The 26,860-nt window shown below is 39.2% G+C and overlaps 1 protein-coding gene across 7 annotated transcripts in view; it reads left to right on the forward strand.

Annotated features, from left to right (window-relative positions):
- Positions 1–26,860, forward strand: part of MAST2 (microtubule associated serine/threonine kinase 2) — a 222,635-nt gene that overhangs the window by 14,084 nt on the left and 181,691 nt on the right. For 5 of the 7 annotated variants that reach the window (XM_023258635.2, XM_023258637.2, XM_023258636.2 and 2 more), the window contains exons 2-3: positions 19,370–19,517; positions 25,609–25,751. In XM_023258635.2, the coding sequence (XP_023114403.2) occupies positions 19,370–19,517; positions 25,609–25,751 (291 nt within the window). The remainder of the gene's footprint in view (positions 1–19,369; positions 19,518–25,608; positions 25,752–26,860) is intronic. The other 2 variants (XM_045035738.1, XM_045035740.1) reach the window with 1 other exon arrangement.

Raw genomic sequence — 26,860 nt, forward strand, 5'->3', positions numbered from 1 at the left:
ATATCTGAGTGTGGTTTTGATTTGTATTTCCCTGATGAGGAGCAATGTTGAGCATCTGTTCATGTGCCTGTTGGCCATCTGGATGTCTTCTTTAGAGAAGTGTCTATTCATGTTTTCTGCCCATTTCTTCACTGGGTTATTTGTTTTTTGGGTGTGGAGTTTAGTGAGCTCTTTATAGATTTTGGATACTAGCCCTTTGTCCGATATGTCATTTGCAAATATCTTTTCCCATTCTGTTGGTTGCCTTTTAGTTTTGTTGGTTGTTTCCTTTTCTGTGCAGAAGCTTTTTATCTTCATGAGGTCCCAATAATTCATTTTTGCTTTTAATTCCCTTGCCTTTGGGGATGTGTCAAGTAAGAGATTGCTGCGGCTGAGGTCAGAGAGGTCTTTTCCTGCTTTCTCCTCTAGGGTTTGGATGGTTTCCTGTCTCACATTCAGGTCCTTTATCCATTTTGAGTTCATTTTTGTGAATGGTGTAAGAAAGTGGTCTAGTTTCAATCTTCTGCATGTTGCTGCCCAGTTCTCCCAGCACCATTTGTTAAAGAGACTGTCTTTTTTCCGTTGGATATTCTTTCCTGCTTTGTCAAAGATAGATTAGTTGGCCATACGTTTGTGGGTCTAGTTCTGGGGTTTCTATTCTATTCCATTGGTCTATGTGTCTGTTTTTGTGCCAATACCATGCTGTCTTGATGATGACAGCTTTGTAGTAGAGGCTAAAGTCTGGGATTGTGATGCCTCCTGCTTTGGTCTTCTTCTTCAAAATTCCTTTGGCTATTCGGGGCCTTTTGTGGTTCCATATGAATTTTAGGATTGCTTGTTCTAGCTTCGAGAAGAATGCTGGTGCAATTTTGATTGGGATTGCATTGAATGTGTAGATAGCTTTGGGGAGTATTGACATTTTAACAACATTTATTCTTCCAACCCATGAGCACGGAATGTTTTTCCATTTCTTTATATCTTCTTCAATTTCCTTCATAAGCCTTCCTACAGATCTTGTACATCTTTGGCTAGATTTATTCCTAGGTATTTTATGCTTCTTGGTGCAATTGTGAATGGGATCAGTTTCTTTATTTGTCTTTCTGTTGCTTCATTATTAGTGTATAAGAATGCAACAGATTTCTGTACATTGATTTTGGATCTGCAACTTTGCTAAATTCATGTATCAGTTCTAGCAGACTTCTGGTGGAGTCTATTGGATTTTCCATGTATAATACCATGTCATCTGCAAAAAGTGAAAGCTTAGCTTCATCTTTGCCAATTTTGATGCCTTTGATTTCCTTTTGTTGTCTGATTGCTGATGCTAGAACTTCCAACACTATGTGAAACAACAGCGGTGAGAGTGGACACCCCTGTCGTGTTCCTGATCTCAGGGAAGCTCTCAGTTTTTCCCCATTGAGGACGATGTGACCTGTGGGCTTTTCATAAGTGGCTTTTATGATGTTTAAGTATGTCCCTTCTATCCCGACTTTCTCGAGGGTTTTTATTAAGAAAGGTTGCTGAATTTTGTCAAATGCTTTTTCTGCATTGATTGACAGGATCATATGGTTCTTATCTTTTCTTTTATTAATGTGATATATCACATTGATTGATTTGCGAATGTTGAACCAGCCCTGCATCCCAGGAATGAATCCCACTTGATCATGGTGAATAATTCTTTTTATAAGCTGTTGAATTCGATTTGCTAGTATCTTATTGAGAATTTTTGCATCCATATTCATCAGGGATATTGGCCTGTAGTTCTCTTTTTTTACTGGGTCTCTGTCTGGTTTAGGAATCAAAGTAATACTGGCTTCATCGAATGAGTCTGGAAGTTTTCCTTCCCTTTCTATTTTTTGGAATAGCTTGAGAAGGATAGGTATTATCTCTGCTTTAAACGTCTGGCAGAACTCCCCTGGGAAGCCATCTGGTCCTGGACTCTTATTTGTTGGGAGATTTTTGATGACTGATTCAATTTCTTCGCTGGTTATGGGTCTGTTTAAGCTTTCTATTTCCTCCTGATTGGGTTTTGGAAGTGTGTGGGTGTTTAGGAATTTGTCCATTTCTTCCAGGTTGTCCAGTTTGTTGGCATATAGTTTTTCATAGTATTCCCTGATAATTGCTTGTATCTCTGAAGGATTGGTTATAATAATTCCATTTTCATTCATGATTTTATCTATTTGGGTCATCTCCCTTTTCTTTTTGAGAAGCGTGGCTAGAGGTTTATCAATTGTTTATTTTTTCAAAAAACCAACTCTTGGTTTCATTGATCTGCTCTACAGTTTTTTTAGATTCTATATTGTTTATTTCTGCTCTGATCTTTATTATTTCTCTTCTTCTGCTGGGTTTGGGGTGTCTTTGCTGCTCTGCTTCTATTTTCTTTAGGTGTGCTGTTAGATTTTGTATTTGGGATTTTTCTTGTTTCTTGAGATAGGCCTGGATTGCAATGTATTTTCCTCTCAGGACTGCCTTCGCTGCATCCCAAAGCATTTGGATTGTTGTATTTTCATTTTTGTTTGTTTCCATATGTTTTTTAATTTCTTCTCTAATTGCCTGGTTGACTCATTCATTCTTTAGTAGGGTGTTCTTGAACCTCCATGCTTTTGGAGGTTTTCCAGACTTTTCCCTGTGGTTGATTTCAAGCTTCATAGCATTGTGGTCTGAAAGTATGCATGGTATGATCTCAATTCTTGTATACTTATGAAGGGCTGTTTTGTGACCCAGTATGTGATCTATCTTGGAGAATGTTCCATGTGCACTCGAGAAGAAAGTATATTCTGTTGCTTTGGGATGCAGAGTTCTAAATATATCTGTCAAGTCCATCTGATCCAATGTATCATTCAAGGCCCTTGTTTCTTTATTGACCATGTGTCTAGATGATCTCTCCATTGTTGTAAGTGGGGTATTAAAGTCCCCTGCAATTACCACACCCTTATCAATAAGGTTGCTTATGTTTGTGAGTAATTGTTTTATATATTTGGGGGCTCCCGTATTCGGCGCATAGACATTTATAATTGTTAGTTCTTCTGGATGGATAGACCCTGTAATTATTATATAATGCCCTTCTTCATCTCTTGTTACAGCCTTTAATTTAAAGCCTTTAATTTAAAGTTACAGCCTTTAATTAAAGCTGGAGTATGGCTACTCCAGCTTTCTTTTGACTTCCAGTAGCATGATAGGTAGTTCTCCATCCCCTCACTTTCAATCTGAAAGTGTCCTCAGGTCTAAAATGAGTCTCTTGTAGACAACAAATAGATGGGTCTTGTTTTTTTATCCATTCTGATACCCTATGTCTTTTGGTTGGCACATTTAGTCCATTTACATTCAGTGTTATAGAAAGATATGGGTTTAGAGTCATTGTGATGTCCGTAGGTTTCATGCTTGTAGCGATGTCTCTGGTACTTTGTCTCACAGGATCCCCCTTAGGATCTCTTGTAGGGCTGATTTAGTGATGATGAATTCCTTCAGTTTTTGTTTGTTTGGGAAGACCTTTATCTCTCCTTCTATTCTAAATGACAGGTTTGCTGGATAGAGGATTTTCGGCTGCATATTTTTTCTGTTCATCACAGTGAAGATTTCCTGCCATTCCTTTCTGGCCTGCCAACTTTCAGTAGAGAGATCTGTCACGAGTCTTATCGGTCTCCCTTTATAAGTTAGAGCACGTTTATCCCTAGCTGCTTTCAGAATTTTCTCTTTATCCCTGTATTTTGCCAGTTTCACTATGATATGTCGTGCAGAAGATCGATTCAAGTTACGTCTGAAGGGAGTTCTCTGTGCCTCTTGGATTTCAATGCCTTTTTCCTTCCCCAGATCAGGGAAGTTTTCAGCTATTATTTCTTCAAGTACACCTTCAGCACCTTTCCCTCTCTCTTCCTCCTCTGGAATACCAATTATGCGTAGATTATTTCTCCTTAGTGCATCACTTAGTTCTCTAATTTTCCCCTCATACTCCTGGGTTTTTTTATCTCTCTTCTTCTCAGCTGCTTCTTTTTCCATAATTTTATCTTCTAGTTCCCCTATTCTCTCCTCTGCCTCTTCAATCCAAGCTGTGGTCGTCTCCATTTTATTTTGCAGCTCATTAATAGCATTTTTAGCTCCTCCTGGCTGTTCCTTAGTCCCTTGATCTCTGTAGCAAGAGATTCTCTGCTGTCCTTTATACTGTTTTCAAGCCCAGCGATTAATTTTATGACTATTATTCTAAATTCACTTTCTGTTATATTGTTTAAATCTTTTTTGATCAGTTCGTTAGCTGTCGTTATTTCCTGGAGGTTTTTTTCAGGGGAATTCTTCCATTTTGTCATTTTGGATGGTCCCTGGAGTGGTGCGGAACTGCAGGGCACTTCCCCTGTGCTGTCTTGAATAACTTGCGTTGGTGGGCGGGGCTGCAGTCAGACTTGATGTGTGCCCCCAGCCCACCGCTGGGGCCATAGTCAGGCTGGTGTGTACCTTCTCTTCCCCTCTCCTAGGGGCGGGATTCACTGTGGGGTGGTGTGGCCCGTCTGGACTACTTGCACACTGCTAGGCTTGTGGTGCTGGGGATCTGGTGTATTAGCTGGGGTGGATCAGCAAGGTGCACGGGGGCAGGAGGGGCAGGCTCAGCTCACTTTTCCTTTGGTTGTCCGCTTCAGGAGGGGCCCTGTGGCACTGGGAGGCAGTGAGACCCGCCACCCGGAGGGATGGATCCACAGAAGCACAGTGTTGGGTGTTTGTGCAGTGCAAGCAAGTTCCCTGACAGGAACTGGTTCCCTTTGGGATTTTGGCTGGGGGCTGGGCTGGGGAGATGGCACTGGCGAGCGCCCTTGTTCCCCGCCAAGCTGAGCTCTGTGGTCTGGGGCTCAACAACTCTCCCTCGCATTGTCCTCCAGCCCTCCTGTTCTCCGAGCAGATCTGTTAACTTATAACCTTCCAGATGTTAAGTCCCGCTTGCTGTCAGAACACCCTCCGTCTGGCCCCTCCGCTTTTGCAAGCCAGACTCGGGGGTTCTCCTTGGCCGGTGGGCCGCCCTTCCGCCCCGGCTCCCTCCTGCCAGTCTGTGGAGTGGCACTGCCTCTCTGCCCTTCCTACCCTCTTCTGTGGGCCTCTTGTCTACGCTTGGCTCTGGAGAATCTGTTCTGCTAGTCTTCTGGCGATTTTCTGGGTTATTTAGGCAGGTGTGGGTGGAATCTAATTGACCAGGAGGACGCGGTGAGCCCAGCGTCCTCCTACGCCGCCATCTTCCCAGAAGCCCTTAAGTTTTTTTTTAGAGAGAGCGAGTGAGCGAGCAAGTGAGGGAGAGTGGCAGAGGGAGGGAGAGAGAGAGAGAGAGAGAGAGAGAGAGAGAGGGGAAGAGAATCTCAAGCAGGCTCCATGTTCAGTGTGGAGCCTGATGTGGGGCTCGATCCCACAACCCTGGGATCTTGCCCTGAGCTGAAATCAAGAGATAGATGCTCAACCGATTGATCTACCTAAGCACCCCTAGCTGTCCCATTTTAACATTGCTACCAGCAATGTGCAAAGGTTCCAGTTTTACATGACCTTTCAACATTTGTTATTTTGGATTATAAAATTTTTATAGCCATCTTGTGGATGTAAGTGATCTCTGATTGTACTTTTAAAATTTTTTTAAGTTTTTAAAATTATTTTTATTTCTTAAAGATTTTATTTTAAGTAATCTTTACACCTTTGTGGGTTTGAACTTACAACCCCGAATCAAGAACCATATGCTCTCCTGACTGAACCAGCTAAGTGCCCTTTATTGTACTTGCTTATGTATGTATGTATGTATGTATGTATGTATGTGTGTATGTGTGTATGTATGTAATCTCTATATCCAACATGGAACTTAAAGTCATGACCCCAAGATCAAGATCATTCTCTTCTGATTGAGCTAACAGGCACCCCTCATTGTGCTTTTTGATTTGCATTTCCCTATAGGCTAATGATGTTGAGCATCTTTTTATGTGCTTGTTGACCATTTGTATATCTTTGTCATAGAAATGTTTATTCAAGTTCTTTGCCCATTTTTAAATTGGGTTGTTTGTTGTTGAGATGTAAGAGTTCTATATTTATTCTGGATACTAGGATATCTAGATATCTGATATCTGACATCTAGAATCTGATATCTTATCAGATATGATTTACAGGTATTTTCTCCCATTTGGTAAGTTGTCTTTCACTTTTTTTTTCTTTTTTTAAGATTTTATCTTTGGGTTGCCTGGGTGACTCAGTTGGTTGGGCATCCAACTGTTGATTTTGGCTCAGGTCATGATCTCATGGTCGTGAGGGCTGTGACTGAGCCAGCCAGGTGCCCCTGTCTTTTACTTTCTTGCTGGTGACCTTTGCACGAAAGTTTAATTTTGATGGAGTATAATTTACCTTTTTTGTTGTTGTTGTTGTTGCTTGTGATTTTGGTCACATCTGAGAAACTATTGCCATAGCCAAGATCCCCATGAAGATTTACCCCTATGTTTTCGTCTAGGAGTTTTATGGTTTTAGACCTTATGTTTAGGTGTGATCTATTTTGAGCTATTTTTTGTATATGGTGTGAGGTAAGGGTCTAACTTTATTCTTTTGCATGTGGCTATCCAGTTCTAGCTATGCTTTTTCTTAATTCCTGAGACTGGTCCATTTAAGTGAGCCTAACCCATTTATTTATTTTTAAAAAATTTTTAATGTTTTATTTATTTTTTAGAGAGAGGAGAGAGAGAAAGAACAAGTGAGCAAGCAGGTGAATAAGCAGAGAGAGAGGGAGACACAGAATCCGAAGCAGGCTCCAGGCTCTGAGCTGTCAGCACAGAGCCCGACGCGGGGCTCGAACTCACAAACTGCAAGATCATGACCTGAGCAGAAGTCGGACACTTAACTGACTGAGCCACCCAGGTGCCCCAGAGCCTAACCAGAGCCTCACTCTTTTGGGGTATGGGTGTGAACTTCTTTGGGCCAGTTATTTTCAGTCTTCAGGGCTAATGGCATTACCTGGAAGGCTTGTTAAAGCAAGGATGGGTGGGCCTGACACCCAGAATTTCTGATTGAGTAGGGCCTGGAGTCTGCATTTCCAACAAGTTCCCAGGTGATGATGAAAGTGATGCTGCTGGTCTGGAGACCACACTTTGAGGATCAGAACCACTGCTTTAGGCAAAATAGAGTAAAAAAGTAATAAGTATCAGGGTTTTATTTTGCTTAGGTTTGTATTCCTAACATACTTTATGGAACATAGTAGATACTCAAATGTTGTTAATGTGTTTAATTTTGAGAGAGAAAGAGAGAGAGCAGAGTGCGTTTGCGCTGAGCAGGGGAGGGGCAGAGAGAGAGGGAGACACAGAATCCAAAGCAGGCTCCAGGCTCTGAGCTGTCAGTGTGAAGCCTGCTTGGGATTCTCTCTCTCTCTCTCTCTCTCTCTCTTCTCTCTCTCTCTCTCTCTCTCTCTTTCTCTCTCTCTCATTTCGGGCTGGAACCCATGAACTGTGAGATTATGACCTGAGCTGAAGTCTGAAGCTTAAATGACTAAGCAACCCAGGGACCCTGCTTTAGATTTTAAAGGAGTAAAATGTTATATTTAGGGAGTAAAATGTTACAGTTACTTTTAGCATCTGTTCCCTCCCCACTATCATTCCTGAAAGAAACCACTGTTAAAGGTGGTGTGTATTTAAATGCTGCATTAATAAGGAAGAAAAACAATCCATTACTAAAGATATTTATAAGTAAGATGAAGCAGTATTTGTTTTTAACTTTTATATAAATTATGATTACTGTATAAATCTTTTTGCCCTTACTTTTTTAATTTAACATTGGTTTTTGTTTTGTTTTAGTTTATTTTTGAGAGAGAGAGAGAGTAGGGGAGAGGCAGAGAGAGAGAGAAGGAGAGAGAGAATCCCAAGCAGGCTCCACACTGTCTGCACAGAGCCTGACATGGGGCTTGATCTCATGAAATGTGAGTTCTTGACCTGAGCCTAAATCAACATTTGGATGCGTAACCAACTAAGCTACCCAGACCCTGGTCAATATTTTTTTGAGAATTATCTATGTCATGGATCAGGAGACTTTTTCGGTAAAGGGGCAGATAATAAATATTTTAGGCTTTGTCATACTTTTTCTTAACTACTCATTTCTGTTGTAGCATGATAGCATACCTATGATAATATGTAAATGAGTGAATGTGGCTATGTTCTAATAAAACTTTATGTATAGACATTGAAATTGGAATTTCATGTAACTTTTATATTTTTCATATTGAGAATATTTCATGAAATAATGTTCTTTTGATTTGTGTTCCAGCCATTTACAAAATGTAAAAACTACTTTTAGCTTTCTGACTGGACATAACAGGCTATGGTTAGGATTTGGCCTGCCAGCTGAAGTTTGCCAACCTTGATCTATGTTAATACATTTAAATCAGTTTCATTAATTTTTTTTACAGTTTATTTATTTATTTTGAGAGAGAGAGAGAGAGAGAGAGAGAGAGAGAGAGAGAGAGAGAGAACAAGCAGGGGAGGGGCAGAGAGAGAGGGAGAGAGAGAATCCCAAACAGACTCTGTGCTGTCAGCATGGAGACTGATGTGGGGCTCGATCTCATGAACTGTGAGATCATGACCTGAGCTGAAATCAAGAGTAAGACACTTGGGGCACGGGTGGCTCGGTTGGTTGGGCGTCCAGCTTCAGCTCGGGTCATGATCTCACTGCTCGTGGGTTCGAGCCCCGTGTTGGGCTCTGTGCTGACAGCTCGGAGCCTGGAACCTGCTTCAGATTCTGTGTCTCCCCCTCTCTCTGCCCCTCCCATGCTTGTGCTCTGACTCTCTCTGTCTCTCAATAATGAATAAATGTTAAAAAAAAAAAAAAAAAAAAAAGAGTAAGACACTTAACTGACTGAGCCACCTAGGCGCTCCAAATCAGTTTCATTAATTTTTAAAGGCTATATAGCATTCCTTTGAGTAAATGACAATTTATCCATTGTTATAATAATGGACCCTTAAGTTATTTCCATTTTCCCTATTATAGTGCTGCAGTAAATATCCTTGTACTTATCTCCTTGTGCCCATGTACAGGAATTTCTCTTGCTGGATATTATTGCCAAATTGTTTTCTACAGTGATTGTACCAATTTTTACTTTGATCAGTGATGTTTCTCTATGTCTGTGCCAACTCTTGGTTTTATCAGGTTATTACTTCTGGTAATTTGTTAGGTTTGGATGACTTGTCAGTGTTTTAAATATATTTCCCTAATTGCTAGTGAATTTTATTTATTATTTGGATTTATTGTCTTGTGACTTTCTTATCCATATACTTTCTTGTTTTTCTTATACACTCTTTCGTTTTATTTTTCTTATTGGTATGAGTTCTTTATTAATGTAATTTAAATATAATAGGAGAAAAAACAATTTGGACTAGGTGTGAATTCTCTCAGTAGCTTAGTAGATTTGAATATGAAATGAAGATAAGAATGTCTGCTTTGGGGGCACCTGGATGGCTCAGTCGATTAAGCATCTGGCTCTTGGTTTTGGCTCAGGTCATGATCTCATGGTTTGTGAGTTTGAGCCTGACATTGTGCTCTGTACCAACAGTGTGGAGCCTACTTGGGATTCTCTCCCTCTCCCTCTCCCCCTTCTGTTCTCTCTCTCTCTCTCTCTCTCTCTCTCTCTCTCTCTCTCTCTGAAAATAAATAAATAAACTTTAAAAAGTTTAAAAAAAAAGAATGTCTGTTTTGCAGTGTTGTTTTTGTTGTCAAATCAAGATTTAGAATTTCTCATTGGTACTGGATCTCACTAAATGTTTCTGTGTTTATTATTGTGCTTGTTTTTTGTCACTGCTCTAACTTTATGTGTGGCAAAATATTCCCTTACTTTTGCAGCAGGCCACTTGTTTTGTGATTTTTTTTTCCTTTCCTCTTTTTCTTTTTTAGCCTTTTTATTGTAAAATATAAGAAGCACAGAAAAGCAGTCAAGACAAATGTATAACTTAATGAATTATAAGATGAACACCCTTACAAACTATTACCCAGATCAAGAAAAACAGTTTTGCCACCCATTCTATAAATGTGTCCCATCTCAATCACAGCCCCACCTTCCCTTCAAAAGTAATAACTGTCCTGACTTAAAAAGTAATAATTTGCTTTCATTTCCTTGTAAGTTTGCATCTAAAACATTACATTTTAGTCCTGCCCCTTTAAAAACACGAGATAGGGGTGCCTGGGTGGCTTAGTCCCTTGGGCATTGGACTTTTGATTTTGGCTCAGGTCATGATCTCACAGGTTTAGGAGTTCGAGCTCCACTTTCAGCAGAGAGCCTGTTTGGGACTCTCTCCCTCTCTCTGCCCCTCCCTTGCTTGTGTTCTCCCTCTCTCTCAAAATGAATAAAATAAAAACACTAGATATGTTTATTTTTTTAAAGTTTATCCATTTTGAGAGAGAGTGTGTATGTGCATGCACCTGCACACCCGTGTGAGCCCAAACGGGGGAGGGTCACAGAGAGAGCGACAGAGAATCCCAAGCAGGCTACCTACTGTCAGCGCGGAGCTGGGTGCGTGGGCTCTATCCCAGGAACAGTAAGATCATGACCTGACCCGAAATCAAGAGTCAGATGCTTAACTGAGCCACCCAGGTGCCCCAACACAAGATATGTCTTAAATCTTTTATAATCTGTAGGTTTCCCTTCCATGTCTTCCTTTTCCTTAAAATTTATAGGTAGAAATATCTGGGGCATTTGACCTGTAGGTTTCTTACTATATAACCATGACGCATTTCAGAATGTTTCCGTATCCTTTGTATTTCCTGCAAATTACAGCTGGATACAGAAGCTTCATCCAGCCTCAGGTTTAATTCCTTTGGCAAAATTGTAGATGGTTGTGTGGTCTTTCAACAGTAGGTGTGTAATCTCTGCTGCTTACTCTTTGATTTTAGCAGTTTTGATGCTCAGTGCCAAGATTCAGTAATTGGGAGTTGCAAAATGGTGATACAATTCTATCATTTTGTTTTCAATTATTAACTGGAATAACATTTTAAGGAGATGCTTCCCCTCATCTACTATTTAGTTCCCAGTGGTATAGTACATGTAAGAAAGGCTTCTTTCAAGTTTGCCTGATTTTTAAGGTAATTAGTTCCCTGTCATCTTATTATTCATGTGGTTAGGCATTTAAACCTTTTTTTTTTTTAAGTTTATTTATTTATTTTTGAGAGAGACTGAGAGCTCAAGTGGGGAAGGGGCAGAGAAAGGGGCACAGAGGATCTGAAGCAGGCTTTCTGAGCCCAAGTCAGAGGCTTAACTGACTGAGCCACCCCGGTCAGGCATTTAAATGTACAGCATCTGATGGTTTTCTTGTACTAATTGAATCTCAGATTGTCCTCTTGTCTAGAAACAATTGGTTTCTTAGTCTTTTGGACCTGATCCTAATAGTTTTGATAGTTTTTTTGCAATCTCATGGGTCAAACTGTTCTGGGCTCATTTTCCACCTTAGACCTGGAATTAGCTGTTTTTCTAAGAACTCTTGGTTTCTTTTAATGGGAAATGGTATTTTAGAACAACTGCAAACTATATCTTAAGGATACTCTTTGCTATTATGTTGGTCATTGTTTCTAAACTTGTCAGTGGAGAGTTAAATACATAAACTACTTGTCAATTAACAGTGTATTTGCAAAGGACTACTCAGATTTTTTAAAAAACTTAATCTCCTGTATATTACATCAGTATTTTCTCTATTTCCTACCTTGAATCATATTCCCAAAGACTCACGGTGTGAAAGAATTAAGTATTGGAGAATGTTATCAAAAAGACATGACTGCGGATGGACCTGGGCTCTGGGAGGCTCCTCACCCTTCCCCTGTCCTTGGAAATAGGTTCCACTTGCCTTTCCTGCTCCCAGAGGCTTCTTCAAGGACATAGCCTTGAGATAGTGATGTAGTATTGAAAACACCTGCATGGTATACAGGACTGCACCTAGTTAAGGCCTCTTTATAAACCAAGATCTGGTGGGCAGGTGTGGAGATCTATTTGTCTTGCTGCCGCCCAAGGCAAGTCTTGTTATGTAAGTTCCCTTTGGTTATTAATACTGCCACCTACCAACTTGGAGTGGCCTGCCTCTTTTTTTTTTGTCTCTCCCTACCCCTGAAACAGGCCATTTTCAGATTACAGCCGGGAAGCTTCTGAGAGTGTTTTGAACCAACAATTAGAATATCCAGTAATTATGCATTTGCTTTGTCCTACGTAAATATATGTCTCTAAAGGCAATTCTAATGTACTACCATCAATGATTAATGAGAACTGTTAAATTTTTTTTGTATATGCTGTCTCCACCTTCCCCTTCCATCTTGTGGTTGAAAATGTGTATCTACATTTTCAAATTATATAGCCATTATATACTGTACTCTCCCTTTGAATGTACATTTATTCATTTTACAAGTTACTGCATATTTAATGCTAATCACATGCTGATATTGCTCTAATTATTTTGATTGTGTAAATCTTGTTTTCTGGTAGATTCCTTAGGAAGGGCCTCTTGGAACAATACTCTCTGAATTATTTTTATATTGGTGACAGTTTTCCTGTGCCCTTTACCTTGAAGGTTAGTTATCCTGGATATAAAATCCTTGGCTCACATTGTCTTTCCTTGAGTATCATATATGCAACCCTGTTTTTCTTTCATGCATTGTTTTTCTGATTTTCTTTCATTTGTACATTTGAACATATTTAAGAAAGGGATTTAAAGTTTACTACTAGGTCTAATGCTGGGTTTCCTCAGACATGGTTTCTGTTATTTTGATTCTTTGAATGGTCCATACTTTCTCATTTCTTTGTAGGTCTTGTGATTTTTTTGTTGTTGTTCAAAAATGGACATTTGAATATTGGTAACTCTGGAAATCACTTCCCCTTTCTCCAGAGTTTGTTGTTTTAGGTTGTTGAAGGCTGTAGTTGTCCATTTTTCTAGTGAGTTTTCCCAGCATTTATTTTTTGTTTATTTATTTTTGCAGAAATTATATTCCTTGGTCTGTGTATACTGTGGTACTGTACTGTGGTACTGAAGTCTCTGTTCCCTTAGCTTGTGTTTAGATAGAGATTTCCTTGATCACCAGAATCTAAATAAACAAACCTATCTCCTATAGGGTCTTTGCAAACCACTATATGGACTTTTTGCTTAGCTAGACTTATAGTGAGCATAGGGATCAGCCTGAAATGAAAGCTTAGAGTCTTTTCAGGTCTTTCTTGAGCATGCATTTTGCGTTGCACTTTCTATTATTATTATTATTTTTAAGTGTATTTATTTAAGTAATCTCTACAGTCAATGTGGGGCTTGAGTTTACAACCCTGAAATGAAAAGTCCTAAGCTCTTCTGACTGAATGAGCCAGGTGCCCCTACCTTGGACTTTCTAAATTACCCTATTTTGATTGCACAAATTTTCCAGAGAAACTCTCCCTTTTTCCTCCCAGGCTTTAGGCAGTCTGTTTTATGTCTCACCTTTAATCTTTTGGTCCACGTGGCTCTGGGTGGTTGGATCACCTTACAGTGTTTTTGAGCAAAGCCTCCTGCTTTTCTGCCTTGAGCAGATTCTGAGTTAGGTGAAATAAAGGAGTGCCTTGTGTCAGTCTTTTTGGCAGCCCCCAGACAAGTGAGAACAGCTATAAACAATAATTTGCAAACAAGATTTGTTCTCCTTCTAGAATCAGGGACCAAGGTCCCGCACTAGGACCACCAGCTGATGTCTTCACACTGCTTTAACATCAAGAAGTGGGTGGGCAGGGGCACATAAAAGTGCCACAAAGCATTCCTACCATTTTTAAGTTTACTTGTTGATTCAGCATTTTCTTGACTGTAAACCTTTGACTATTTTCCAGAATTCTGACAAAGGTGGTTCTGATAGTTTCTGCTTGTTTTCCAGTTGTTTCTCTGGGGAGATGTTAGCTTGCAACTGTGGGGTTTTGTTTTGCTTTGTTTTATTTTAGAGAGAGAGAGAGAGCACGTGCATGAGTGGGGGAGAGGGAGAGAGAGAATACCAAATAGGTTGCATGTGCAGTGTGGAGCCTGATGAGGGACTTGATCCAACGACTCTGGGATCATGACCAGAGCTGAAATCAGTTAGACACTCAACTGACTGAGGCACCCAGGCGCCCCCCACCTTTTTTTTTGTGCTGACATTACTTCTCATTTGATTTTAATTTTTGTTTCCCTAATGATAAATCATATTGATGATGGTTTTGTATATTCTTTTGCCGTACTTGCCTCTTGTTTGTTGAAGTGTCTGTTCAGTCTTTTTTTCATTTTTAATTGGCTTGTGTGTTATTGAATTGTGTAAGACCTTTCTATATAGTGAATGCCAGTCCTTTCTAACATGTGTTTTGCAAATGATTTTTCCTTGTGTGTGATTTGTTTTCATTTTTTTAAACAGTAGCTTTTGAAGAGGAGTAGTTTTTAAATTTGGTGAAGTCCAATGTATAAATTTGTTCTTTTTAAACTTGTGTTTTGTATCTTATCTAAGAACCCTAAAACTTACAAAAATTTACTCTTAAGTTTTATTGTTTTAGGTTTTACAGTTTGATTCATGATCCATTTAGAGTTAATTTATGTCTGTGTTTGATATGCTTGGGGTATGGGTCAAAGTTCATTATAGATAGATAGATAATCAAGCAAAGGTTTTTTGATAGGGATTAAGAGGATGGACTTTGATTAGTGTGGCACCTGGATTTGACTCTTGTTGGGTAGATCAGGAAGAATCTGCCACAAGGTATAGAATTCTCTTTACCTACTGGATTACCAGTCATTTGGGATAAGACAACTCCCAATGAGAGTTAATCCAGGTTTTTAGTCTGGTACAAATGTTTTTAGTTGTGTAGACTTCAGTTTTACAGCTGTGAATCCTTTCCTTTGAATCCTATCCTAATAGCATAGTACAGTGTAAGCACAACACTAGCGTTGTGGGTAAAGTTAGTGTGAGATTTGCTTTGGTATTGTGGAGGAGGGAGATGGTTTTGAGCCAAAAGAGAGAAGTCTCTGTGAGGGCTCCCAGGGCAACAGGCAAAATGGGCACAACTCAGTACTCATAATTAAAAAAGAAAGCAAGAAGCTCCTAGAGTTGGGAAGAAAATGTAGAGATTGTGTAGTCAAGCAATTTTCAGCCCTTTTTTTTTTTTTTTTTGACAGTTGAACTTTACCTGGCATATGTTAGATATGTTATTGTTATAATGTTACATAAATAAATATAGGTTATGTGTAATTTCTGGGATGCTTGCTATAATTCTGCCTTTTAAAGTTTTCACTGAAGAATGTTGTATTGACAGGTGAATTGACTTTATTGTAGAGTTTACCAAGAACCTGCTTTCATTTAATTAAAGTGGTTGCAAACCTAAGTACTTTATTTGAATTTTAAGTAATTTGTGATACAGTCCTCACAACTGATTGGTATATTTGTGTGTTGGTGGGATCATGTTGAAAGTTTTTGACCTAGTCTGGTGGTTCTCAAACTTTCATGTGCTTCAGAATCACCTGGAGGGCTTGCTAAAACATGGATTGCTGGTCCCCTCTGTCAGAATTTCTGATTTTGTAGGTCTGAGGTGAAGCCTGAGATTTTGCATTTTTTAGCAAGGTCACAGGTCATGCTGGTGCTGTTGGTATGGGGGACCACATTTTGAGAATTACTGTTTTAGGTCAGCTTTCACCTTTTTCAGTATTTCTGGTGACACAGTCCATTCCTTTTTAAGGTGGCCTGTTGACTGTTAGACAGCTCTTCCTTCTTCTTCTTCTTTTTTTTTTTTAAAGTTTATTTATTTTGAGAGAGAGAGAATTTGAGAGCGGGAAAGAGTCAAAGAGAGAGAGAGGGAGAGAGAGAGAATCCCAAGCGGGCTCTGTGCCGTCAGCTCAGTGCCTGATGCAGGGCTTGAACTCACAAACTGTGAGATCATGACCTTAATTTCATCCATTAGTTCTAATTCTGTCCTCAGAAGTTAGAAATTTCCTGTAATGTAAGAAATAGCACTCATGTAGTTAGAGAGTTACTCATGTCTCCTTTGTTTTCTTTCTTTCAGGTTAAATGTTTATAGTTCCCCTAATAGTTATTGGAAAAGTACTATGATCTGTAGTTAATGCTGATATTTACTATTGTCAGAGCAGTGTTTTATTTGTAAATTGTTTCTCCTTCTGTATTCCCTGTCTTGATAAGCATACTACCCAAGCCAGAAGCCTCTAAGTCTTCCTAGACTCTTTCCCCTCCTTAACTCCCTAATTTGCTTAAGAATCATTTGATTGTAAAAACTATAGAAACCAATTTAATCTAGTTTGAGCCGAAAGGAAGAGTTTAAAGGGTATAATGGATCCCATAGAACCTGAAAACATGTAGCTTGGATGGATCTCATAAGTGACTAGAATGGAAACTAGAGAACTATATGAAGTTATTATGGAAATTAGTAAGGAAGTTCTACCTCCTATATACTTTTTCTTTCTCTGTTGGATTATATGTGATTTTGTATTATTTGCTTCATTCTATCCTGTCCCTTAATGACTTCTTGGGTAAATTTAGTTTTAAAAAGTCCAGGCTAGTTGATTCCATTCATATAAAGATTTCCTATTTATTAATTTTTTAAAAAAAGTTTGTTTATTTTTGAGAGAGAGTATGAGCAGGGGAGGGGCAAAATTAGAGTGAGAGGGAGAGCAGGAATCCTAACCAGGCTCCATATTGTCAGCACAGAGCCTGAGTGAGGCAGGGCTTGATCCTACGAACCTTGAGATCATGACCTCAGCTGAAATTCAGAGTCAGATGATTAAACGACTGAGTCACCCAGGTGCCCCAAGTTTTTCACTTTATATAATCTATTCTGTTGGAAGCCTGGGTAGTGCTTGGAAGGGAACACAGCGGGCTTTTTGGGGTGCTTGGTTATGTCTTTTTTTTTTTTTTAAATATATATCTTGATGCTGGTTACATAGGTATGTTTAATTTGTGAAAATTCATTGAGTTATATGCTTGGATATGTGTACTTTTCTGAAATGACTAATATACTTCAGTAAAAAAAAAAAAGGCATACTAATTTAAAAGTTAAATTTCAGGGGCTCCTGGCTTGCTCAATTGGTGGAAATGCGACTCTTGATCTCAGGGTTCTGAGTTTGAGCCCTACATTGGGTGTAGAGATTACTTAAAAATAAAATTGTTTAAAAATTAAATTTCTTATCCAATTTAATTTATATTTGCTTCCCTTTGCAAAGTTTTGACAGGTGAGTCTTGGAATAAGAAGGGATGTGATATACTTTTATTTATTTTTTTCTGTTTTCTGGCTTTTTTTTTTCCTATGGTATATTATGATAGGGAATAGGGAGGTTGAAAAGGCTAGGACTTGCTCTTAATTGGTGCTGCTCTAGTCCTGTATTCGTTGTTGTTCCTTTTCTGGCTAAGACTAATTGCTCATCCATACAGTGTAGCAGGCATCCCAGTGCTGGCTTCCTGATGTAGTTGGTTTGTAAGTTATTTTGGGGATGAGTCCTTTCCCTCTCCCTATTGTCTTCATTTAGGATATTACTTCAGCTTGATATCTTCCAATGCTTCCTTACTCCACCTAAAGCTGCATGCTGGGGTATTGCCTCCGTGAGTGGCCGGCCTTTTTTGGTTGGTTATCAGCCTTAGTGCCCAAACCCTGCTTCCTTCCATGCTTTCTCCTTGATGCATAGGTAGTATTTCATCCTTAACACACCCGATGGTGGGAATATACAGTGCTATCTTGCTGTGTTCTCTTTTTGTATTAGCTACTGCTTCCAGTTTCCCTTTCTCCCTGCTAACTTCTGTTATAGTTATCTTGACACACCATTTGCTTTAATGATACAGTGCCTAAATATCCCTCTTCATCATTTTATCCATTTACTACCAATTTAAAAATACTGTTTCCTTGTTTCTTTATTTTATTTTTATTTAACTTACTCTTATTTTTATTTTTATTTAACCGTTATTTTTATTTAACTTTTTTTATTTTGGGGCATTTGTAAATTATATTCTGGATAGGCACCACCAACCAGTATTATGTTTGTGAACATGTTTGTGAACCCACCAATCACAGTGTATGACCTTATAGGTTTTTATTTTTTTTAAATCTGAAGAAGGTTGGCATTTTCCCATTCTCCCCCACTGTGGCTTTTACTAGTTGTTTGAGTCTTATTCTTCAAATGGCAGGTAACATAGATTGTAGTTATTTCTTATGTTTCTCATTTTGTCTTTGCCCTGTCCATATCACTTTGATGTGCTAATTACCTGTATTTGTTTTAGTTTCTTTCATTGAAATGTGAAAGATATGTCTCATTTGCCTTATTTTTTTAAAAATAGTTTCTCTTTCAATGCTGCCAATGAGGTGCATGTTTGCTTCAAAATGTCTGAATCTTGAAGAGAGTTGACATTGCTTACTGAGTGAAGAGGAACAGGCATTGGGATGGAGCAGGATGAGCTGGATTAAAATAAAGACAAATGGGAGGAGGCTCTGTCAATGTTTCATATTATCTGTATTTTCTCCGTGGTACTTTAAAAATTTTTCAAAAAATGTGTGTGTGTGAGCTGGAGAGGGGGCAGAGGGAGAGAGAGAGAGAATCCCAAGCAAGCTCCATGCCCAGTGTGGAGCCTCACGTGGCACTCTATTCCATGACCCTGCGATCATGCCCTGAGCCAAAATCAAGAGTTGGATGGTCAACTGACTGACCACCCAGGCACCCCTCTCCATAGTACTATTATGCTTTTTCATTGAAACATATATTCAGCTCCTATTTGACCTATAAAGAAATCTCTATATCTTATTTTAGCATTAATTGAATGGTAGAGGCATTTCTAACCTTGTATATCAGGTAAAGGAAGGTCTGCTTTTTATGTTTTTTTTAAAAACTAAAATATGCTTTTCTTTACTGGATATATAGGAAGAGTGAATAGAAGGAGGAAAATAAATAAACATAACTAGACATGTACTCATTATGAATACATCCTGTCAAAATGTCTTAACGTGTCATCTTGTGAGCCTTCCCCCCGTTTTTTCTTTGGCATTTTATTATTTATTTATTTATTTATTTTTATTTATTTTATTTTTTAAAGTTTATTTACTTAGAGTGAGTAGGGGAGGGGCAGAGAGAGAGGGAAAGAGGGAGAATCCCAAGCAGGCTCCACCTCACCAGCGCAGAGCCTGATGCGGGGCTTGAACCCAGAAACAGTGGGATCATGACCTGAGCCAAAGTCAAGAGTTGGACGCTTAACCGACTGAGCCACCTAAGCGTCCCTTCTTTTGCATTTATAATCAGTGTCCTGTAGCCTTCATAGCATACCCAAACAGCTTTTACTAAGAAATATGTTTTTGGCTTTAGCTATTGATCAGGAAGTATAAAATGCTGGCACTATTTAACTGTAATGAATGTTTAATATAAAGTCCTTATACTTTCAGAAAAGACCTTAAAGACTTTATATTTTACCTTTTTTTTCTTTGAAGGATGTGATAACTGGACTTAGTCCCCTGCTTTTCAGGAAGCTCAGTAATCCTGACCTGTTTTCATCCACTGGAAAAGCTAAACTTCAACGACAACTTAGTCAGGATGACTGTAAGTTGCGGAGAGGAAGCCTGGCCAGTTCTCTGTCAGGTGAGTAGCTAATTTTTTTTTTTTTTTTAAGCTTTTATTTATTTATTTTGAGAGAGAGAGAGAGAGGGAGAATCCCAAGCAGGCTCTGCATCACTGGTGCAGAGCTCCATGTGGGTCTCAAACTCACGAAGTGTGAGATCATGACTTGAGTCATGTGCTTAACCAACTGAACCTTCCAGGAGCCTCTCTAAATTTGTTTTTTAAGAAATATGGGACTGCGTTGTCAATATTTAAGGGTATATCAGTTGACTTGTCATCTTCTCTGGTGGTAGTTTTGTATAAAACACTTAAGGGTAAGGCTATCTTCCTCTCTTTACTAGTTCCTGGTGGTGTCTGAATGGTAGCCTCCTGGGCCTGTTAGTTATCTCCTAGTTGACCACTGTCACTGGTTATTCTCTTTGAATTTGACTTCTGCTTTCTGCTCACTTCTGTAGACTTTACATCCTTTGCTTCTTCTGATTTTCTTTCTTTCTTTCTTTTTTTAAGTTTACTTATTTTGAGAGAGAGAATGGGGAAGGGGCAATGAGAGAGGGAGAGAGAAAATCCCAAGCAGGCTCTGCACTGCCAGTGCAGAGCCCGATGTGGGGCTTGAACTCATGAACTGCTGTATCATGACCTGAGCCAAAACCAAGAGTCAGATGTTTATCTGACTGAGCCACCCAGGCACTCCTTTTGATTTTCTGCCCCCACCCCCATTTTCAAAATCCTTTCCAAAGCTGGTAGTGCCTCCCCACCTTCCCCATTGAAAAGTCTTTAAAAAAATTCAAGAGAAAGAAATGATATAAGGAAGTTATAGTCCAAATGGGAAACCATTAAAATGTGACATAATTTTCAGAAATCAATAGAATATTAAAAGAGAATCTGTTTGGCCTCAGCTAAAAATATTAGATTAATAGAGAAGAAACCCCACCATACTTCTTGGTAAATGGTTTTAAATTTCTTTTTATTTTTGTCCCATTTCAGGGCTATTTTCTTGGCTTTATCTTTGCACTTTTTTGTTGGAATTGTTATTTTGCCAGGCATGTATTTAATCACATAAAGCCATTTTTTTGGTTCTTTTCATAGCAGAATGCTATGAATATAAGGATGTGTTACCTTCTCAATTTTGTATGAGTAAATAGAATTTTGAGTTTTGTATCAAAATTTTTTTTTCAAGTTTTGTTTCTGAATCAACTCTTTCTCTTGAGCACCTAACAACCAGAATCCATCACTCTGCTCTGAGATCCCATATCCCTTCTATCCTGTGAGGTGATTGTCTGGCTGCTGGGTGGTACAATATGGGAATGTGGTTGTGTTTGCCTATAGATTTTCAGTTAATCTGAGTGCAGCTTTATGTCTTAACTTTATATCTTCTTTGATGTCTTGTATCTCTGAATACTGAACTTATCTGAGATTTTGCAGGGTAGCCTCATACGTCATTTAACTGCAATTTCCTCTATGCTTATCATACCTTGTGTCTTTCTTTGCCCAGTTCCATTGGTTATGATTCACCTATCTGCTTTAGATTTTCCCCAAATTTTATTCATTTCCTCAGTCAATCCCCCTCCCTCATTATAGCCTTTGTTTGTTTGTATATTTTACTTCTTTATTTTCATTTACTGTCCTTGGTGACCAAAGATAAAAGTATGTCCTCAGTCAGCCATCTTTAACTGGGATTATTTTACGCATTAGCCTTTTGAATCCTTGTAAGAATAATTATAATTTTTAAGTTTTCTTTTCTTCTGAGTTCTTTCTTTACTAAAAGGCCAGTTGCTCCATTTGTTCATATTGTTCCTTCTTACGTTGTTTGTTTTCCTCAAATTCTTGGCAAACCTTGGTATGCTTCAAGCCCAGACTTGTATATATCCAAATGGGTTTCTTTTGCAGATGTATAAGCCTTTCCCCAGTAAGCCCTTATTTTGAAGGGAGATAGGGCTATGATACTAGCCTTTGTATATGTGGATAGGGTAAGTCAATGATCTCTTTCCTTTAGAATATATAGATGAGGAGTAGGCAGGTCATCTGGAAACATGGCAACATTTGCAGAAGGAAGGAAAGAAGGCAGGCAGTCTCTACTCTGGCCTTATGGAAGTTTTGAGTAGAGAACCATTCTTACTTTTTGTAGAGAGTTTTATGGAAAGGCTTTTTGGTAAAGCATACATTTGAGAACAGACCTGAAAGATAACTAGATTTTTAAAAAACATTGCATGTTTCTGATTAAAAATGTAAATATACCATAGGGTACCTGGGTGGCTCAGTTGGTTGAGTCTCCAATTCTTGATTTCAGCTTAGGTCATGATCTCATGGTTTGTGGGATTGAGCCCTGTGTTGGTCTCTGTGCTGAGTATGGAGCCTGTTTGGGCTTCTCTTTTTCTCTCCCTCTGCCCTTCCTCAGTTCATACACACACACACACACACACACACACACACACACACACACACACACATACACACACTCTCTCTCTCTCTCTCTCTCTCTCTCTCAAAATAAAATAAATCTTAAAAAAAAAGTAGATATACCAGTAATAAAAAATTTGAGTTCAAAGACCTGCATTATTATCAAAGTGAAAAGTTCTTCTTAGTCTTCTGTCTCCCTCTCTCCAACTATTTATATATGCTCCATTATATTTAAATATATATCTAAAAATTTATGTAAATATACATAAACTTTTTCATTTTAAAAATCAAAATTGGAATCGTATGCCACATATTTCCTTTCTGCTTTTTATACTCAACAGGAAATGTTGAACATTTTTCTCTTGACTGCATGTTGAGGTGCCTCATTATTATTTAAAAAAATTTTTTTTAATGTTTATTTATTTTTGAGAGAGACCGAGCGTAAGCAGGGTAGGGGCAGAGAGAGAGGGAGACATGGAATGTGAAGCAGGTTCCAGGCTCTGAGCTGTCAGCACAAAGCCTGACACGGGGACTTGAACTCACGAACCGCAAGATCATGACCTGAGCTGAAGTTGGACACTAAGCTGACTGAGCCACCCAGGCGCCCCAAGGTGCCTCATTTAATGGGTTTAGTATTTCATTATGTGGAGATATTATAATTTCTTTAAACTATAATGAACGTTTATCTTATTTCCAGTTTTATCCTGGTGAGCATTGCTAAGGTGAGCATTCTGGACTGTTATTTTTTTCATTTTACTGCATTCCTACAAGTGGAATGCTGGATTCAAACATTTGAGTTAAAATTTTAATAAGTTTTGCTAAATTGCCCTCCAAATAATTTGCATCATATTTTGTTGCAATAAAAGGATATGTTGTAGCAAAAACAAAACTAAAAACTCCTTTTGCTCACACCTTTATTACAGCAGGTATTTCCATGTTGAATTAGGATTTTGCTAGGAAGAGGAAGAATTTTCAAGTGAATTGGGTGATCAGGATAAAGCCAGGTGAAAATGCAGGGCATACGTGAAGTTGAGTGAGCAAATGGGTGTGGAAAAGAGTTGGAGATGAGGCCAGGAAGATAATCTGGATTTATTGAGGATCTCTTTAGGTTTTTTTTTTGTTTGTTTGTTTTTGCTTTTTTTTTATATATGAAATTTATTGACAAATTGGTTTCCATACAACACCCAGTGCTCATCCCAAAAGGTGCCCTCCTCAAGACCCATCACCCACCCTCTCCTTCCTCCCACCCCCCCATCAACCCTCAGTTCTCAGTTTTTAACAGTCTCTTATGCTTTGGCTCTCTCCCACTCTAACCTCTTTTTTTTTTTTTTTCCTTCCCCTCCCCCATGGGTTCCTGTTAAGTTTCTCAGGATCCACATAAGAGTGAAACCATATGGTATCTGTCTTTCTCTGTATGGCTTATTTCACTTAGCATCACACTCTCCAGTTCCATCCACGTTGCTACAAAGGGCCATATTTCATTCTTTCTCACTGCCACGTAGTACTCCTTTGTGTATATAAACCACAGTTTCTTTATCCATTCATCAGTTGATGGACATTTAGGCTTTTTCCACAATTTGGCTATTGTTGAGAGTGCTGCTATAAACATTGGGGTACAAGTGGCCCTATGCATCAGTACTCCTGTATCCCTTGGATAAATTCCTAGCAGTGCTATTGCTGGGTCATAGGGTAGGTCTATTTTTAATTTTCTGAGGAACCTCCACACTGCTTTCCAGAGCGGCTGCACCAATTTGCATTCCCACCAAGAGTGCAAGAGGGTTCCCGTTTCTCCACATCCTCTCCAGCATCTATAGTCTCCTGATTTGTTCATTTTGGCCACTCTGACTGGCGTGAGGTGATACCTGAGTGTGGTTTTGATTTGTATTTCCCTGATAAGGAGCGACGCTGAACATCTGTTCATGTGCCTGTTGGCCATCTGGATGTCTTCTTTAGAGAAGTGTCTATTCATGTTTTCTGCCCATTTCTTCACTGGGTTATTTGTTTTTCGGGTGTGGAGTTTGGTGAGCTCTTTATAGATTTTGGATACTAGCCCTTTGTCCGATATGTCATTTGCGAATATCCTTTCCCATTCCGTTGGTTGCCTTTTAGTTTTGTTGGTTGTTTCCTTTGCTGTGCAGAAGCTTTTTATCTTCATAAGGTCCCAGTAATTCACTTTTGCTTTTAATTCCCTTGCCTTTGGGGATGTGTCGAGTAAGAGATTGCTACAGCTGAGGTCAGAGAGGTCTTTTCCTGCTTTCTCCTCTAAGGTTTTGATGGTTTCCTGTCTCACATTTAGGTCCTTTATCCATTTTGAGTTCATTTTTGTGAATGGTGTGAGAAAGTGGTCTAGTTTCAACCTTCTGCATGTTGCTGTCCAGTTCTCCCAGCACCATTTGTTAAAGAGGCTGTCTTTTTTCCATTGGATGTTCTTTCCTGCTTTGTCAAAGATGAGTTGGCCATACGTTTGTGGGTCTAGTTCTGAGGTTTCTATTCTATTCCATTGGTCTATGTGTCTGTTTTTGTGCCAAGTTTTTGCTTTTTTAAGTAGTCTTTATGACCAGCTCAGAGCCCAGTGTGGGGCTTGAACTCACATGACCCTGAGTTCAAGACTTGAACTGATATCAAGAGTCAGACACTTAACCAATGGAGCCATCCAGTCGCACCAAGGATCTCTTTAGTTTTTTTAAAAGTTTGGCTAATTATTTTAAACAGCAAGGAGTCATCAGAAATATTTTAAGGCGGGGAATGATATCACATTTGTTTTGGTTAAATAACTAGCAGCAATGTGAAGAACATTATGAAGGAAGAGGTTGAAATGGGACTTGCACTTGAATTGGAAAGTCATTGCAATTCTAGATACTCAGTCTTTGTAAGTGACTTTCTTGTATTCTTTCATTGGGATTAAGGCAGTCAGTCATCCTGGACTGAACACATGGAGTCTAGACAGAGCATTATAGATCCAGTGTTTGTCTTCTGGAAACCGAGGGGCCAAACTTGTCTAGGAGAAGCTGCCTGCTTCACTCATGTTGCATTGAGTTGGTGAGAAACTAAGTAGCATGGAAGAGACTGGAAAACTCCTAGCTTGCTAGGTTGGATGTCTGGGTTGGGGGCTGGCATGGTGGTGGATATTACAGAGAATTTTATTGTATTTTTTTAATGTTTGTTTATGTATTTTGAGAGAGAAAGAACGTGTGTGTGAGAGAGGCAGAGTGAGAATCCCGAGCAGGCTTGGCACTGTCAGCACAGAGCCTGATGTGGGGCTTGAACCCATGAACTGTGAGACATGACCTGAGCTGAATGAAGTTGGACACTTAACCGACTGAGCCACCCAGGCACCCCTGGAATCTTTTTAACAGTGTATTTATTTTTGAGAGAGAAAGAGAGAGAGAGAGAGAGAGAAGACAGGGAGAAAGGGAGAGAGAGGATCCCAAATAGGCTCCATGCTGTCAGTGCAGAGCCCGACACGGGGCTTGAACCCACGAATAATGAGATCATGACCTGAGCCGAAATCAAGAGTCAGATGCTAACCAACTGAGCCACCCAGGGACCCCAAGGCAGTTGGAATTTTTAAAGGGCTACAGATTCTAAAATGGGTATGGCAGAACTTCATTTTGTTTTGAATTGGCATACTTTTATCCACTTGATATCAGTGTGTATTTTCACTTGTTAATTAATAAATAATTACAAGTATATTTTCTGAACCTTGTGTTTGAAGGTAAGCAGCTGCTCCCCTTGTCCAGCAGTGTACACAGCAGTGTGGGACAGGTGACTTGGCAGTCTTCAGGAGAAGCATCAAACCTGGTTCGAATGAGGAACCAGTCTCTTGGACAATCTGCACCTTCTCTTACTGCCAGCTTGGTAAGTGTCAGTAAAGATGGTCCCTTGCTTTATGAACAAATTCTTGATTGTCATTTGTCATGGCCACATTTATTATTTTTCTTTCTAGGATTTAGATAGTTTAATTTTTCAAAGTGAAGTATAGAAAGTGGAATTTAATGGAATATATTCTGATTGCTCTCTTATGCTATCACTGGTACTGATCATGTAGGGAGAGTCAAGAAGATTCAATGTGATTGAATGAATGCATTTTTCTGGGAGAGAGTATTCTAGACAGGATTCTTTCTTTTTTTTTAAGTTTTTATTTTTTATATGTTTTTAAATGTTTATTTTTGAGAGAGAGACACACACACACATTGCCAGCAGGGGAGGGGCAGATAGGGAGACATAGAATCCGAAGCAGGCTCCAGGCTTTGAGCTGTCAGCACAGAGCCTGATGCAGGGTTCAAAATCACGAACCGCGAGATCATGACCTGAGCTGACGTAGGACCTTTAACCGACCTAGCCACCCAGATACCCCCTTATAAACAGGATTCTTAACCTTGTGAAGTTAGATTGCTTCTGTGTATAGCTCTTTGATATACATATTTAGCACATGAGGATAGGATAAGGTACTGGGCACTTCAGTATATCCTGGATGAAAGAATGAGCCTTTTCTTTGTCTAGGATTTGTATGATAGACGGGATCTAACAAAAGTTAAGCTGTGTAGTCTGGGCAGTTTTTTCGCCTGTGATTGCATCTTCTACTCTTTTACCTTTAGTGCCTCTGCTCTTTTACTGAAGGTACTCATTGACTTCCTGCTGAAATCACACTCTTCCCTCTTTCTAAAGGACAAAGCACACTAGTAATTTTCAGGGTACAATAACAGACACTTGTTCCCATTAAAATGTAATCTCATCTGTTCTTCGGGATTATAAATCTTGGGCACATATGGATTAGAAAGCTTTGTCCATTTGTCCATCCTGGGAAGTGAGGATAGGGGAAAAAGTCTTCTTATAGCAACAGGGAAATTAATTTTGGGGTCAGATTTCCTTTTGACCTGAAGTTTTTGACTCTTAAGCTACAGGGAGAATCGGGAATTTTCTGCTACCTAACTTTTTATTTTGAAATTTTCAAATACAACGAATAC

This window comes from Felis catus, chromosome C1 (assembly GCF_018350175.1).
Source record: "Felis catus isolate Fca126 chromosome C1, F.catus_Fca126_mat1.0, whole genome shotgun sequence".
NCBI lineage: Eukaryota > Metazoa > Chordata > Mammalia > Carnivora > Felidae > Felis > Felis catus.